Consider the following 14,115-nt stretch of genomic DNA (forward strand, 5'->3'; position numbering starts at 1 on the left):
CTAGACTGAATTGTTACATTCCTTCTTGTTTTATGGGATTCTGCCCTCAAAACGGAGAGCTCTGGCCTCCAGCGTTCCCACAATTCTCCCTTCCGAGCTGGTTTTCTGTTTAGTGACATTTCAGGGACGTGCTGTTGCTTAACCTTTGACCTTGGGGTCTCCGCCACGTGTCCTTACTCATTGGTTGGTAATAGAGAGAGAGTGGAGCCTCATGGTTAAGACCACGGGTTCTCTCATCGGTTAGACTAGGTTCGTGTCGGGACTCCGTGATACTAGGTGGGTGGCCTGGAGCACATTCCGTAACCTGGAAGCCTCCTCTTCCCCGCCTGTGGAATGAAAATGGCAATAGTTCCTACTCCGTGTGGTTAGTAGACGAATCGAGAGAATGTGTTCTCAGGGCAGTTAGCAGAGTTCTTAGGAGAGGGTGATCGTCCACTGAATATCTCTCTGCAGCAACTGCTTGTCCCCTAACCAACCCCCCCCCAAACCCTCTGCCTACCGACGAGACATACCTCCCTTGGGTGATCATCCTTTTCCCGTTCCCCGGTGAATTCCAACAATGCCACCACCCAGGGCGTCTCCCAAGTGCCCACCTGCACTGAGGGTGAGAGAGAAGCTCATAAGGGAAGCTTTGTACTGAGCTCACACGGGCCTTGCAAATCTAAGGCCAAACCACCCTTGCCTCAGTGTATCGTTGGTTGCATTTTTTTCTTCACCTGGCTCTGAAAGGCCAGGTGAAGAAAATGAGCACCTGGGGATAAATAGTCCCATTCCTCATCTCCATGGATGGATATTTGCCCATTAATCCCCTTGGTACCCGCTCTCTCATGCCTTCATTCTCCCTGTGCAATTTCTGGTCCGAAATCCTTTCCGAGAGGGGAAAGCACACGTCCCCGGTAGCATTTTGCATCTACAAACCAAATGTATAATTGACACCTCGTGACGGGTCCCCACAAATCACAGTGCATTTGAAATTACAGGCACAAGATCAAGGGGGAATTTTCAGCCCTGTCGGTAAAGATCTTCATGAACCTGTTTGCGAAGAATACAATAGTCCCCAAATCTCCCACTCGGACACCATTTGCTATTATTTTTAAATCATTACATTTGCTGAGCTTACATAATTTGGGGCTCTCAGTGGAAGATCTTATGCAAGGCCCCATAATCTCCCTTCCTGGTGTGTAACGCCCCACAAATAAAAATGTTGTAACACAAAGATGCTGGCTATCAACCCTGTAAGGGCTGTGCGTCCGAATTACTTGTGAGCCCTCATAAGTGACCTACTGGGGTGATTATATGCCAGTTCAGCCAGGTGCCTCCGGAAAGCTCACCATGGAAATGCTGAGGGCAAAGTCTTCGTTTTCTTATGAGCCCATGTCCTTCTCCGGAGAGAAATGTCTTTAATAGGATTTGAATTTTAGCCCAACTTTTCTGAAAGTCATATGCATGAATTTAGTGATTGTCCCATTATAGGAGTATTAGGGTAATAATCCTTAACCATGAGCATTTTTAACTTGGCTTTCTAGGCATGTGTAACGAATTACGACTGCTGCCAATTAAAAAGCAGAGGGCATTAGGAAGCACAAAAGGCATCATTTGGCTTTTTCCTGTATCCATTGCTTGCATTTCATAGCAGTGTAGACTGAATTGCTGCTCTTCCGTGGGGTATGGAAAGCGTTTCATCCACGTGGAGAAATCGGGACGGAATATGTAACCTGCTATTGCCATCTCACCGCTTCTTCTTGTCTTGCAGGCTACGCCCAGGAGGAACAGCTGAAGGACGAGGAGGAGATAAAAGAAGAGGAGGAGGAGGAGGAAGACAGCGGTTCCGTGGTCCACCTTCAGAGCAGCAATGACCCCGGGACAGACGAGGAGCTAGAAATGGGTCCGGAGCCAAAAGGCTGCTTCAGCTACCAGAACTCCCCAGGGAGCCACCTGTCCAATCAGGACGCGGAGAACGAGTCTCTGCTGAGCGACGCCAGCGACCCCGTGTCAGACATCAAGAGCGTGTGCGGCCGGGATGCCTTTGACAAGAAAGCAAGCGCTCGGCCCAAGCTTCCGAGCGAAGCCCACAACTGCATGGACAGAATGACAGCTGTCTACGCCAACATCTTGTCCGATTCCTACTGGTCGGGCCTGGGTCTGGGCTTCAAGCTGTCCAGCAGCGACAGGCGGAACTGTGACACCCGCAATGGCAGCAACAAGACTGATTTCGACTGGCACCAAGACGCTCTGTCCAAAAGCCTGCAGCAGAACCTGCCTTCCAGATCCGTGTCGAAGCCCAGCCTGTTCAGCTCGGTCCAGCTGTACCGGCAGAGCAGTAAGATGTGTGGGACCGTCTTCACCGGGGCCAGCAGGTTCCGGTGCCGCCAGTGCAGCGCCGCCTACGACACCTTAGTTGAGTTGACTGTGCACATGAATGAAACGGGCCACTATCAAGATGACAACCGCAAAAAGGACAAGCTTCGACCCATGAGCTATTCGAAGCCCCGCAAACGGGCCTTCCAAGATATGGACAAGGAGGATGCCCAGAAGGTTCTGAAATGTATGTTTTGTGGCGACTCCTTCGACTCCCTCCAAGATTTGAGCGTCCACATGATAAAAACAAAACATTACCAAAAAGTGCCTTTGAAGGAGCCAGTACCAACCATCTCGTCGAAAATCGTCACTCCAGCGAAGAAACGTGTCTTCGATGTCAACCGGCCGTGTTCCCCCGATTCCACCACAGGGTCGTTCGCGGACTCATTTTCCTCCCCCAAGGGCGCCAGCTTGCCGCTCTCCTCCAACAACCGCTACGGCTACCAGAACGGCGCCAGCTACACCTGGCAGTTTGAGGCCTGCAAGTCCCAGATCCTCAAGTGCATGGAGTGCGGCAGCTCCCACGACACCCTGCAGCAGCTCACCACCCACATGATGGTCACGGGTCACTTCCTCAAGGTCACCAGCTCTGCCTCCAAGAAAGGGAAACAGCTGGTGTTGGACCCGCTCGCCGTGGAGAAAATGCAGTCCCTGTCGGATGCCCCCAACAGTGATGCTCTGGCTCCCAAGCCCTCGAGTCACTCGGCTTCCGACTGTACAGCTTCTACGACTGAGCTCAAGAAGGAGAGTAAAAAAGAAAAGCCAGATGAGATGGACAAGCATGAGAAAGCTGTGAAAAGCGAGGACTTTGAAGACCCTCTACAAAAACCCTTAGACCCCACAATAAAATACCAGTATCTGAGGGAGGAGGACTTGGAAGACGGCTCAAAGGGTGGAGGGGACATTTTGAAGTCACTGGAAAATACGGTCACCACAGCCATCAACAAGGCCCAGAACGGGGCTCCCAGCTGGAGCGCGTACCCCAGCATCCACGCAGCCTACCAGCTGTCGGAGGGCACCAAGCCTTCCTTGCCTCTGGTGGGGTCCCAGGTATTGCAGATTCGACCCAATCTCGCCAACAAGTTAAGGCCGATTGCACCCAAGTGGAAAGTCATGCCGCTGGTTTCCGTGCCCACAAACCTGGCCCCCTACACTCAAGTGAAGAAGGAGCCGGAAGACAGAGATGAAATGGCAAAGGACTGTGGGAAGGAGAGTCCCCATGAAGAGGCATCCTCTTTCAGCCATGGTGAGGGGGAGTCTTTCCCCAACAGTGAAACCCCTTCCGAATCCAAAAAGGCTGAGCCGTGTGCCCCGAAGGAGGAGGACAAGCTGGTGAAAGAGGGCGGTGAGAAAGAGAAACCCCAGCCCTTAGAGCCCGCATCTGCCCTGAGCAACGGGTGTGCCCTCGCCAGCCCCGCCTCGGCCCTGCCCTGCATCAACCCGCTCAGCGCGCTGCAGTCGGTCCTGAACAATCACCTGGGCAAAGCCACGGAACCCTTGCGCTCCTCGTCTTGCTCCAGCCCGAGCTCAAGCACAATCTCCATGTTCCACAAGTCCAATCTCGGTGTCATGGACAAGCCAGTGATGAGTCCTGCCACCACGAGACCAGCCAGCGTGTCCAGGCGTTACCTGTTCGAGAACAATGACCAGCCCATCGACCTGACCAAGTCCAAAAGCAAGAAAGCCGAGTCCTCACAAGCACAATCCTGCACGTCCCCACCTCAGAAGCATGCTCTGTCTGACATCGCCGACATGGTCAAAGTCCTCCCCAAAGCCACCACCCCAAAGCCCGCCGCTTCCTCCAGGGTCCCTCCCATGAAGCTGGAAATGGACGTCAGGCGCTTTGAGGACGTCTCCAGCGAAGTCTCGACTTTGCATAAGAGGAAAGGCCGGCAGTCCAACTGGAACCCTCAGCACCTGCTGATCCTGCAAGCTCAGTTTGCCTCGAGCCTCTTCCAGACATCGGAGGGCAAATACCTGCTGTCCGACCTGGGCCCTCAAGAGCGAATGCAAATCTCGAAGTTTACGGGACTCTCGATGACCACTATCAGCCACTGGCTGGCGAACGTCAAGTACCAGCTTAGGAAAACGGGCGGGACAAAATTCCTGAAAAACATGGACAAAGGACACCCTATCTTTTACTGTAGTGACTGTGCCTCCCAGTTTAGAACCCCGTCTACCTACATCAGCCACTTAGAGTCTCACCTGGGTTTCCAAATGAAGGACATGACCCGCATGGCCGTGGAGCAGTCAGGCAAGGCGGAGCAAGAGATTCCCCGGGTGTCGTCGGCTCAGAGGTCTCCGGAAACCATAGCTGGTGAAGAGGACACAGACTCTAAATTCAAGTGTAAGTTGTGCTCTCGGACATTTGTGAGCAAACATGCAGTAAAACTCCACCTAAGCAAAACGCACAGCAAGTCACCCGAACACCACTCTCAGTTTGTAACAGACGTGGACGAAGAATAGCCCTGCAGGTATGGGTTTGCTCCCAGGTGGTTGTGACAGTGGCCTTGTGAGGAGTCTCTTGAAGGGAGATGGGTCTGCTTAGCAGCAGCTAACATCTCCCCACACCAAGAGGCCAGTAGCCTGCTGGAATAGGGCTTATTTTTACGAAGACTAGAGCATGGTAAATAAGTCCTATCCACTCTCTCAAGGTTTCCAGTGCAGACTTGGGCGATAGAATGAAATGGCTTTAGAGAGATGGAGTTCGCGCAGATCGCTGGATCGTGATGCGGGGCCCCCTTTGGTTGTCTGAGGCCCAGCTTGCAAGATCCAGCCAAGGCTATGCATCATTTTAATTAATAAGCACTAACTTCTCTCAGTCCCATTCCATCCGTTGCCTTCCCATAGCAATGCCAATGACTTAGAAAGCGATAAAGAAAAAGCCATCCACAGAATCAAGACTCTAGAGTTCCTGGGGGCAGCCACTGCACAGAGATGTCTTAAGTTTGTGACTAGTTTAAAGTTGTCTTCATCATCATTCCTTGTAACCAATGCTTTTTGCAGCTTGCCGTGGGCGCCCGCTCTCTGCCACTCCCCGTCCCTGGCTCTTTTCCTCCGTTAGGTTTCCTGAGAAGGAGCTTCCGCCCTGTATTCAGACGGTAGGAAAGTGCTCCCTGCAGACACTGAGATGAAAGGAGAGAATTGTTTCCTTCTCTCATCTTGCAGCTTTCCTGAACCTAGACTATGCCAGAGTCCGCAGAGGCACGGACTTGAGGTTTTCTTTGACATAAAGAAACAAAGACTTTCTGCACCCCCATTGCCAATGCACAGGGGGTCTCACAGCTTCAAGATAATTTGCATTGTGGGTCACAGAAGTCCTGTGCCCCGTAGCGTCACCAGTGCCCAGACTAGCAATGTCATCTCCAGGAAAGCTTACAGAGACTGAGGTCACATACCGTGGCAGACGACACTGGCCACTTTCAAATGCTTTCAAGGCTGGGTCTTAACGAATCCCTTCACTTTTATTTTGTATTTTCCCTACTGTCTTTCCTCTTGCCGCCCTCACCCAGCACACAATACACGTCCCCCCATGTGCTAGGGACCCTCACCCATATTCAGGGTGCCTTCCACCATGGGCCACACCCCAAGACGAGGACCCAAGGGGACTGAAAGCTTTGCCACTTGCCAGGCAGGTTTGTGTCATGCCAGGTGACAGATTAGCTCTTTGGATTAATTCACAAACAAGATCCGAAGGCCTCGCCGTCTCCCCTGGTCCGAGTGTTTGTCTCACCGTAGGCAACTCGGCAGAGCGAGCTACAGAGCTCTGAGCACCAGCAGGCGTCCGGGTGGAGAGAGGTGTTTATACCACTCGGCATTGGGCTCGCCTCCCCACGGGGAGGGAGCTGACTGACTCTAAGGATGGTCCAAATGAAAGAAAGGGTTGACACGTCTGATCTGGGACTATCGGTGAAAAGATCTAAGAGCTTCTGGTACAGGGGGGCACCGTCTGGTCATTCTAATGGCTCTCTGGGCTCCAATGAGGACTGTTGTTTTGTTTGCATGTTCTTATCACAATAAGTAAAATGTGTCCCTGGCAGAGTCTTCTCTTGCTTTCCAAGCATGGTTTGTTCAGCTCACGCCATGGAAAAAAAAGCCGAAATGCATCTATTGAGACTACATGTGAGCGTGGGGCTCGGCCAATCTATTTATTTGCTCTATAACATTTTAAATTTTATGTAACTTGCTATTATGCTTTTCTGGTCCTTCAAAAAAAATGGTGAATATACACAGACTATCCAAAGAGAAGAGAGATGTTTCCCATCCTGTAGTAGTAGGTTCAAAACCATGGTGAAGAGAACAAGTAGGTCATGTTTATTTGTGCTACAATAAAGACCAATTTTCCACCTGATAGGTTTGTAATCATTTTTTTAAAATTAGTGTCACTGCAGAAACATTGCGATGGGCAATCAGAGAAAGGGGAGGAAAAGGAAGCTGTAGTCAAAAGCTGAGGCGTACATCCCTGTTCTAGGGAAATAAAGGTAAACCGGTAATTTGGGGACAACCTTCACAAAAGGCACTCGCCAATCGGTGGAATACGTGGATGGGAGAGCACCTTTTCTCCTGTCTCTGCGCCTGTTCAGGGATCAATATGTCCGACTTGGCCCTCTGAAGCTCCATTCTACAGAGTGATTATGTCAGATCAGAGCTCCGTCCCGACGTAACCACTGCGGTTCTGCGATGCCGAGGGCGGGCTGCAGGGAGACAGGTGTGAGTACCTGGGGCTCATTTAAAGCGATGGGAGTGCCTGTACGCTGCGCGTACCCGAAGCTGCTGCAGTGTGTGGTGTGCTCGGGAGGTCCCGGCGCTGCTCCGGTCTGCCAGCACGGTGCCCATGTTGGCGCGGAGGTGGCTTTCTGTTGCTTTGGTTGCCTGGAAAAGAGTCATTGCACCCTTAGGTCCTCCTTCAGAACCATATTGATGCAATACCTTGCCCACTGCTTAGAACTGCACGAAATAAGATCACTGCTCTCTGGAGCTCTGCTCTTAGCTGCTGTGCATGATGGTACAGATTGTACTAGAGGACGTGACGTCTCGGAAAGCATGATCTAGATTTGACGCAAAATTCGAGGGCTTGACCATATCTGTGTTCTCTGTCAGATGCCAGTTTGACCTGATTTTTTTCCCCTTCTTCGGTATGTCTTCAGTCCTGCAAAATCCCTTGTCAAATATTAAATACAACTTTCTCTTAAACAATAATTATCAGATGTTGAATGTGCACTCCTGTTTTAGGAGATAAGTGATCTGAAACCGTTTCCCTGGGTATTTGTATATGCCCTTAAAACCACGTGCTCTTGAGTAATAGAAATTAAACAGAGAGCAAATCAATGAGTCCGAAAGGCATAAGGACTTGAAATTACAGTCGTTGTGGTGTAATATAGCATATAAGTTGAACAGCACATGTAGCCTTGAAGTTGGTGGTATAAATGAATTCCAGTCCAGTACATTGCCACCTTTGTTATGGGCGACTTTATAAAAATCCATGTGCACAGTGAACAGCATGTAAGGTTTCCAGATAAAATACAGTGTGTCCATTAAATTTGAATTTCAAATGAGTGACAGATGAGCTTTTAGTATAAGTATGTTCCAAATATTGCAGTGGTCATATTTATACTAAATATGTATATGTGTGTGTGTGTGTGTTCATTATTTATATGAGATTCAAATATAAGTGGGCATCCTGTATTATTTGCTAAATCTGGCAATCCTAACAACATAGATTATATGCAATCTGGAAGAGTAAAATGGGCTGGTCTAATTTTTTTTCAGTTACAGTTGGTATATAATATGATACGAATTTCAGGTGTTCCGCATAGTCATTAGACACACATAATTTACAAAGTGATTACCTCAATAAGTCTGTCACCCACCTGACACCATACGAAGTTATTACAATATTACTGACTATATTCCTTATGCTGTACTTTACATCCCCGTGACTGTTTTTATAACTGGAAGTTTATATTATTAACTCCTTCACCTTTTTCACCCATGCCCCCAACCTTACCCCCATCTGACAACTACCAATGTGTTCTCTATCTCTATGAGTATATTTCTGTTTCTTTGTTCATTTATTTTTGGTTTTTACATTTCACATATAAGGAAATCATATGGCATTTGTCTTTGTCTGGCTCATTTGACTTTCCATAATACCGCCAAAGTCCATCCATGAGGTCACAAATGGCAGGATTTCATCCTTTTTATGGCTGAGTAATATTCCACTGCATACATGTACTCCATGTTTCTTTATCCACTTGTCTATTGATGGACCCCCTAGGCGGCTTCCATATCTTGGCTATTGCAAATAACACTGCAACGCACATAGGGGAGCGTGTACCGTTTTCAATCAGTGTTTTGGGGTCCTTCGGATGAATGCCCAGAGTGGAATTGCTGGGTCATAAGGCCGTTCTGGTTTTAATTTTTCGAGGAACCTCTGTACTGCTTTCCACAGTGGGTACACCCGCTGACACTCCCAGCAGCAGTGCACAAGGGTTCCCTTTTCTTCCTGTCCTTGCCAACACTTGTTCGTTGATTCAGTGTTGACATGGGCTGGACTAATTGATGTCTGTAAGAGGCATTGACCACTCCTTCTTCCATTAGATAAATCTCCCAGTCCTTCCCTCCTTCCTGACTTCCCTCCCCGCGTTCCTTTCCTCCTTCGCATCCTACCTGCATGCTTTTCTGTGCACAGCCGGCCTTGCTTTAACAAGGGACATGCAACCGAACCAGCAGATGTGCTGATTATATAACAGCCAGGTGTGCCAGGCCGGCCACAGGCGCTTCACAGGCACAATTGCTCTCAATTCTCACCGGCAGCCCTATGAGTAGATTCCCCACCTTTCTGCACTCGCTGAGCCTCCCTCAGCCATCACCCCCTACCTAGACAGCCATCCCTCCATGCCAAGCACTGAGCTAGTCCCAGGGATGAACCAGTGACCAGGACAAGAGTACAGCTTTGAGGCTAATGACAGACACAGATGGGCAGGTGGGGGACAACAGTGAGTGGAGCCCCTGGGGAGGCCCTCTGCCCAGTCCCAGGGGGAAGCCCAGGGGGAGTGGTGCTGCGGAGGCAGCGTGATGTGAGGGGAAGAACTCTGGCTGCCCAGCCCTCGAGCCTGAGTTCAAACCCCAGCTCTTGTGTTCTCGCTTCTGTGTCTGTGAACTGGGGCCGGAGGGTAGTTGTGAGAAAGTAAATACAGGCAATTCTTTTCCGTGAGGCCTGGCACATAGCAGGCTCACGAGAAAAGTTTATTCTAGACTGTCTCTACAGGGATATCCCTGCCGTGTTCTTCAGCCTCCCCTGAAGTATATAAAACTTGCAGCCCTCCCAGCAGACGGATGCCTAGGCAGGAGCCTCCCCCACCACCTGTGGTCTGATGGCCACGGGAGCAATGGCGGCAAAACTAACTAGCACGTACTGGGCTCTTTCTGTGAGCTGGATGTGGTTATTCTTCTCATCCTCAGTTTTGCAGACAGCCCAGAGTGTTGTATGATCTGTCTGAGAACACACAGTAAACATACAGGTGGGATTCGACCTCGGGCCGCCCTATACTCACCAACTTTCCTCGGCCCCTCAGTGTGTCCTCCAGCTTACCCGATGGTTTCTGGGTGCAACTCGGGCAAGGAAGGCCTCGCCTTGGCCTCCTGGAGGAGGCTGCAATTGCAAACCAGATATTTTGACTCAGGGGCCTGGGGTGGACCTACAGGTGGAAGCCAAGCAGCAGCCCTACCCTCTGTGCGGTAATGTCCTGTTCAGTAAGGTAGTTACACATTTACCGCATGGAGTCCAACTGAGAACTGGTCCAAACTGCAGTGAACGTGTATATCTAAGAATTTTTTAAACCCTCATCCTGACTTTCTGGAATTCATTACTGGGTAGCAACGTGAGAATCAGGAAACAAGGTCAGCTCCGAGACGGCAGCATTTCCAACGCAGCGAGAAACAAATGCGCCGTCTCTCCGAACGTTTTCATTTTACCAAGCGACAGGCTTCACTTGCCTTGCGCATGAGTGCGCTCCGCCTCCGTGGCGCTGCCCCCCTCGTTTGGACTTCTGAATGCTCAATCCTGACGTGTATAATTTGGTGCTTTAATATAGAGTAACATTATTTTTCATTTACTCCAATCTGCCATCAGCATCATCTTTTCATTTAACCAGATGCAATTCTTTTTTCTTTCACTAAATTGAAAATCCATGAGCGACAGGGAGTGCGATGTTTTAATTAGCTCATATTTTTTATATGGATTTATGTCTTTAAAATACATTTGTGTAATTCTTCAGCTAAATTAAAAACGTCTTTCTGTGAAAGTGAGGAGGGGAAAATAAAGAGCTAAATGGTGTCATTAACTTAGGTAGATACAGGCGGAGGACAAGACCTAGGGGAGGGACACCCACAAGCCCTGGAACCCTGGCCCGAGCTGATTTTGAACTTGCCCTTCGTTTAAAGAAGTCTTTCTCTATAACAATTTCTCAGAAAATGGCCTCAGGGGGGATTTTTTTAAGGCCTTTAGTAAGTAAGCAAGCAGTTACCTTCCACAAACTCATCTGAAACTGAACCTGCCACTGAACAAAACCGGGGGTGGGGGGGGAAAGTCGTAATGATAAACAGTTTTCTCCTGCATTTCTCTCTTTGTCTTTTTTCTTGAACTATCCAGTGTGAAGCTCTCCGCTGTGCTTTTCCTCTGCGTTGTAGGAGACAAGTGACATTCTGTGGTAAATGGGGGGAAACACCATGCAGAACTGAAATCTCTCCGGCATTGACACCAACTTGCCCTCTATTGTTGGAGATGAGCAGGAGCTCATGATTGTTCATCAGACGGCCCCTAATGCAGTTAAAGCATTCAGCTATAATTTCTCCTTGCATTTATAATTACTGTCATAGACTGCACACCTCGGTGAGCAGATTAAAGCTATAAACTATTTAGCCGCGGCTCTCAGACGAGGAACTTGATTTGTCTGGCAGGAGTTATTTGTTAGGGAGCTTGACACTTCACATAAAAATGACTCAACTTGATGAAGAACAATGCGGTTTTAGCAATGCGGGGATTTTAAATCAGCCCCGAGGCCACACCCTGCAAGCATCACAGGGCAGTCTGTTAAATGATGGCCAGGCCACGGGGATGACGGGAAGGGGGCGCTCAGGGCACCAGGACAGGCGACAACTGGCATGCCACTGCTGTCTTCCCGCTGCCCCTTCCTCTGGAGGACCAGGAGCTGGTTGACAACCAGTGCATGGCACGTTCTCCTATGACATTTGGTGTGCCTGTAACAGGAAGCTCACCTGTCAGGGAATGGGGATTCCAGGAGCCAAAGGCGCGCGTCCCATTCGGGGAGCAGGTGGGGGTCCCCGAGAACCTGTGCTGTTGTTGACAGCGCTCAGCTCCCCAGGTCCAGGAAGGCCGGGGCTGTTGGAGAGCGGCGTCCATGCTTTCTCCTGAACACTCTTCATTTCTTTGTTTATTTCTTTGTGTTTTACTTGCAAGGGGGATGGATGAGGTATATTTAGGCGTGGAGGGCATTCCTCCTGGGCTGATCTGCTAGTGCCGCTGTGAAAACTCATGAGGATGGTCCGTGTTTAGGTCGATGAGAAACACCAGCACAGACTGCTGACAGATAAACGCAGCCTCCTTGCTCCCGCCTCAGTCCTCGGCCAAAAGTGGGTGAACCCGTGCGGAGTCCACGCTCAGCCACACGCCCAGCCCGCAAGGCGGGTGTGCTCGGCCAGTGTCTCTCTCTTCTCTGTTTCCCACTTTGTCGTGGGCTCCAAAAGACTTTTCTCTGCTTGAGGCTTAAATCAAGGTGTGGGATGGGTTGTACCATTTTCTTTGAAGAAGTGAGGAGGGCCTTGGGGACAGCTTTCACGTCAACAGTCCTGGGGGTGTTGGGGTGCCCCTGAGACAGGGTGGGATGTGGCTTTCACCTGCATTTCTTTCCTTTGGACTCCCCCTTTATCTGCCACCTGCTGCCTTGAGCAAAGTCCCCTTGCTCAGGGTCCCTGGTGCTGCACCAGGCTTAGGAGGGTCGGCCTTGGAGTTTCCAATGCAGGTGCCAGTGGTAATGGTGGTGGTGGTGGACACATGTCCCTGGCACAACGTCCACCATCCCTGTTGGCCTTACTGGCATTGACATTGACAGAGCATTTACGTTTATGGAGCAGCTATTGAATTGGGCCTTTGCATGTGGTATCTCGACTTATCTTAACCTTGAACTCTGTGAGGAAGGGACTGTGGTTGCACAAGCGTACAGGTGAAGAGTCGAGGCCTCAGAGAGGTGGCGTGACCAGCAAGATCACAGGGCCAGTAAGTGGCAGAGCCGCAAATCAAGTGTGGACAAGGGAGTGATTCACCACCAGCCAGAATATTGGCCCAAAATTCTCCCAGCACTTTTCTGGGCTCCCTTGGGTTAAATTCTGTTGGGCGCTACAGATGCAAACCCTGTCCACAAATGAGTTGCACGGGAGAGAAGATGAAGGAGAAAAGAAATGTTTCCATATTCTGAAGGCCCAAATCTTTCACAGAGGCAACTTCCAACTACTCAGGCCCTCCAGCAAACTGGTACTTGCGGTGTGCGTGGCTTTCGCTGGTATTTCTTCATCTATGGAGAAAAAATGATGTTTCAAGGTTATGTTGTTTTCAATGCTACATGACTCGATTTCACAGTCAAATAGTTCTATTTTTGTTCACTGGAGGATTTTGCCATGTTTAATTGTTTACTGCTCCCTCCGCCCCTCCCCACCCCATTTGCGGGGGCCTCCACTTCCTCATTTGCCGCCTTCCTGTGGATTCTCTGGTGTGTGGTAACCATGGCGATTGGTCCCTATTGGGTAGCATTGGCTGTGGCTTAGAAGTTAAAGAAACAACCAGGACCTTGTCATCCCAGGAATGTAAGAGGATAAAAGTGGGAAACCTTTGAAAGTGGAGGGAAGGAGGAAGGCCTGTCACAAAGTGTCAGGGGGCGGGGACTTCGGAGACCCAGAAATCCTGGGAAGGAAGCGCATGACAGCTCACCTCAGCAGGGCAGAATGTGGGCTTTGGAACTGCAGAGGCCTCGCCTCACAGCCGGGTCCCCACTTCCTAGCCAAGGGCCCCATGGCAGAACACATCACCCTCTGAATCTGTGCTTCCTCGCCGCCACGGGGCTGCATTAAGGCTGGCCGCACACAGCGTCACCAGGGTGAAGACAAAGAGAACCCACCAAGCACTCTCCCGGCTCTGCCCCAGGCACGCGAACACCCTCATGAAGGGGCGCTCCGCTCAGGGTTGTGCAGGCACAGCCCTCCTAGATTCCAGGTGGGGCGAGCGTGTCTTCACAATTCTCATAATGCAACAACAGTGATGATAATGTGCCGGAAGCACATTTCCTGCCTCGGGAACCTTGTGCTGGGAAAGGCAAACAAGAGAACCGCCATCGAACAGCCAGGGTGATGGGTCGAGCTGTGGCTGGCCCTACAACGGTGCACGCAGCCTAAGGCCTGCCCGCAGAATGCCGACCGCCCATCACAGAGGGATGGACATCCCAGCATCCACCACCACGGCTTCCGCTGTGCAGGGCACTGTCCCAGGACACCTGCCGGGCCAAAGTGCTCAAGGAAGTCTGGCCAGACAACAAGCAGAGTACTGAGCCAAGTCCAGAACGAGGCAGAAGAGCTAGCCAGGTCGGGGGGTAGGTGAAGAGCACAGTGGAAAGAAGAAATGGCAAGTCTAAAGCCTTGCACGTGGAGGCCATGGATGGTTCATTCCAGAAAATGCACGTCGTTTAG

The 14,115-nt window shown here is 50.4% G+C and overlaps 1 protein-coding gene across 3 annotated transcripts in view; it reads left to right on the forward strand.

Moving 5' to 3' along the window:
• TSHZ2 (teashirt zinc finger homeobox 2) overlaps positions 1-14,115 on the forward strand; it is a 406,162-nt gene that overhangs the window by 246,392 nt on the left and 145,655 nt on the right. Inside the window, exon 2 of one of the 3 annotated variants that reach the window (XM_037059918.1) lies at positions 1,754-4,832. In XM_037059918.1, coding sequence (XP_036915813.1) covers positions 1,754-4,824 — 3,071 coding nt within the window. In that variant the 3' untranslated portion in view covers positions 4,825-4,832. Of the gene's footprint in view, positions 1-1,753; positions 6,710-14,115 lie in introns of those variants that run through there. The other 2 variants (XM_037059919.1, XM_037059917.1) reach the window with 2 other exon arrangements.

This window comes from Sturnira hondurensis, unplaced genomic scaffold, assembly GCF_014824575.4.
Source record: "Sturnira hondurensis isolate 20B ecotype Veracruz unplaced genomic scaffold, ASM1482457v3 Scaffold0011378, whole genome shotgun sequence".
Taxonomy (NCBI): Eukaryota; Metazoa; Chordata; class Mammalia; order Chiroptera; family Phyllostomidae; genus Sturnira; species Sturnira hondurensis.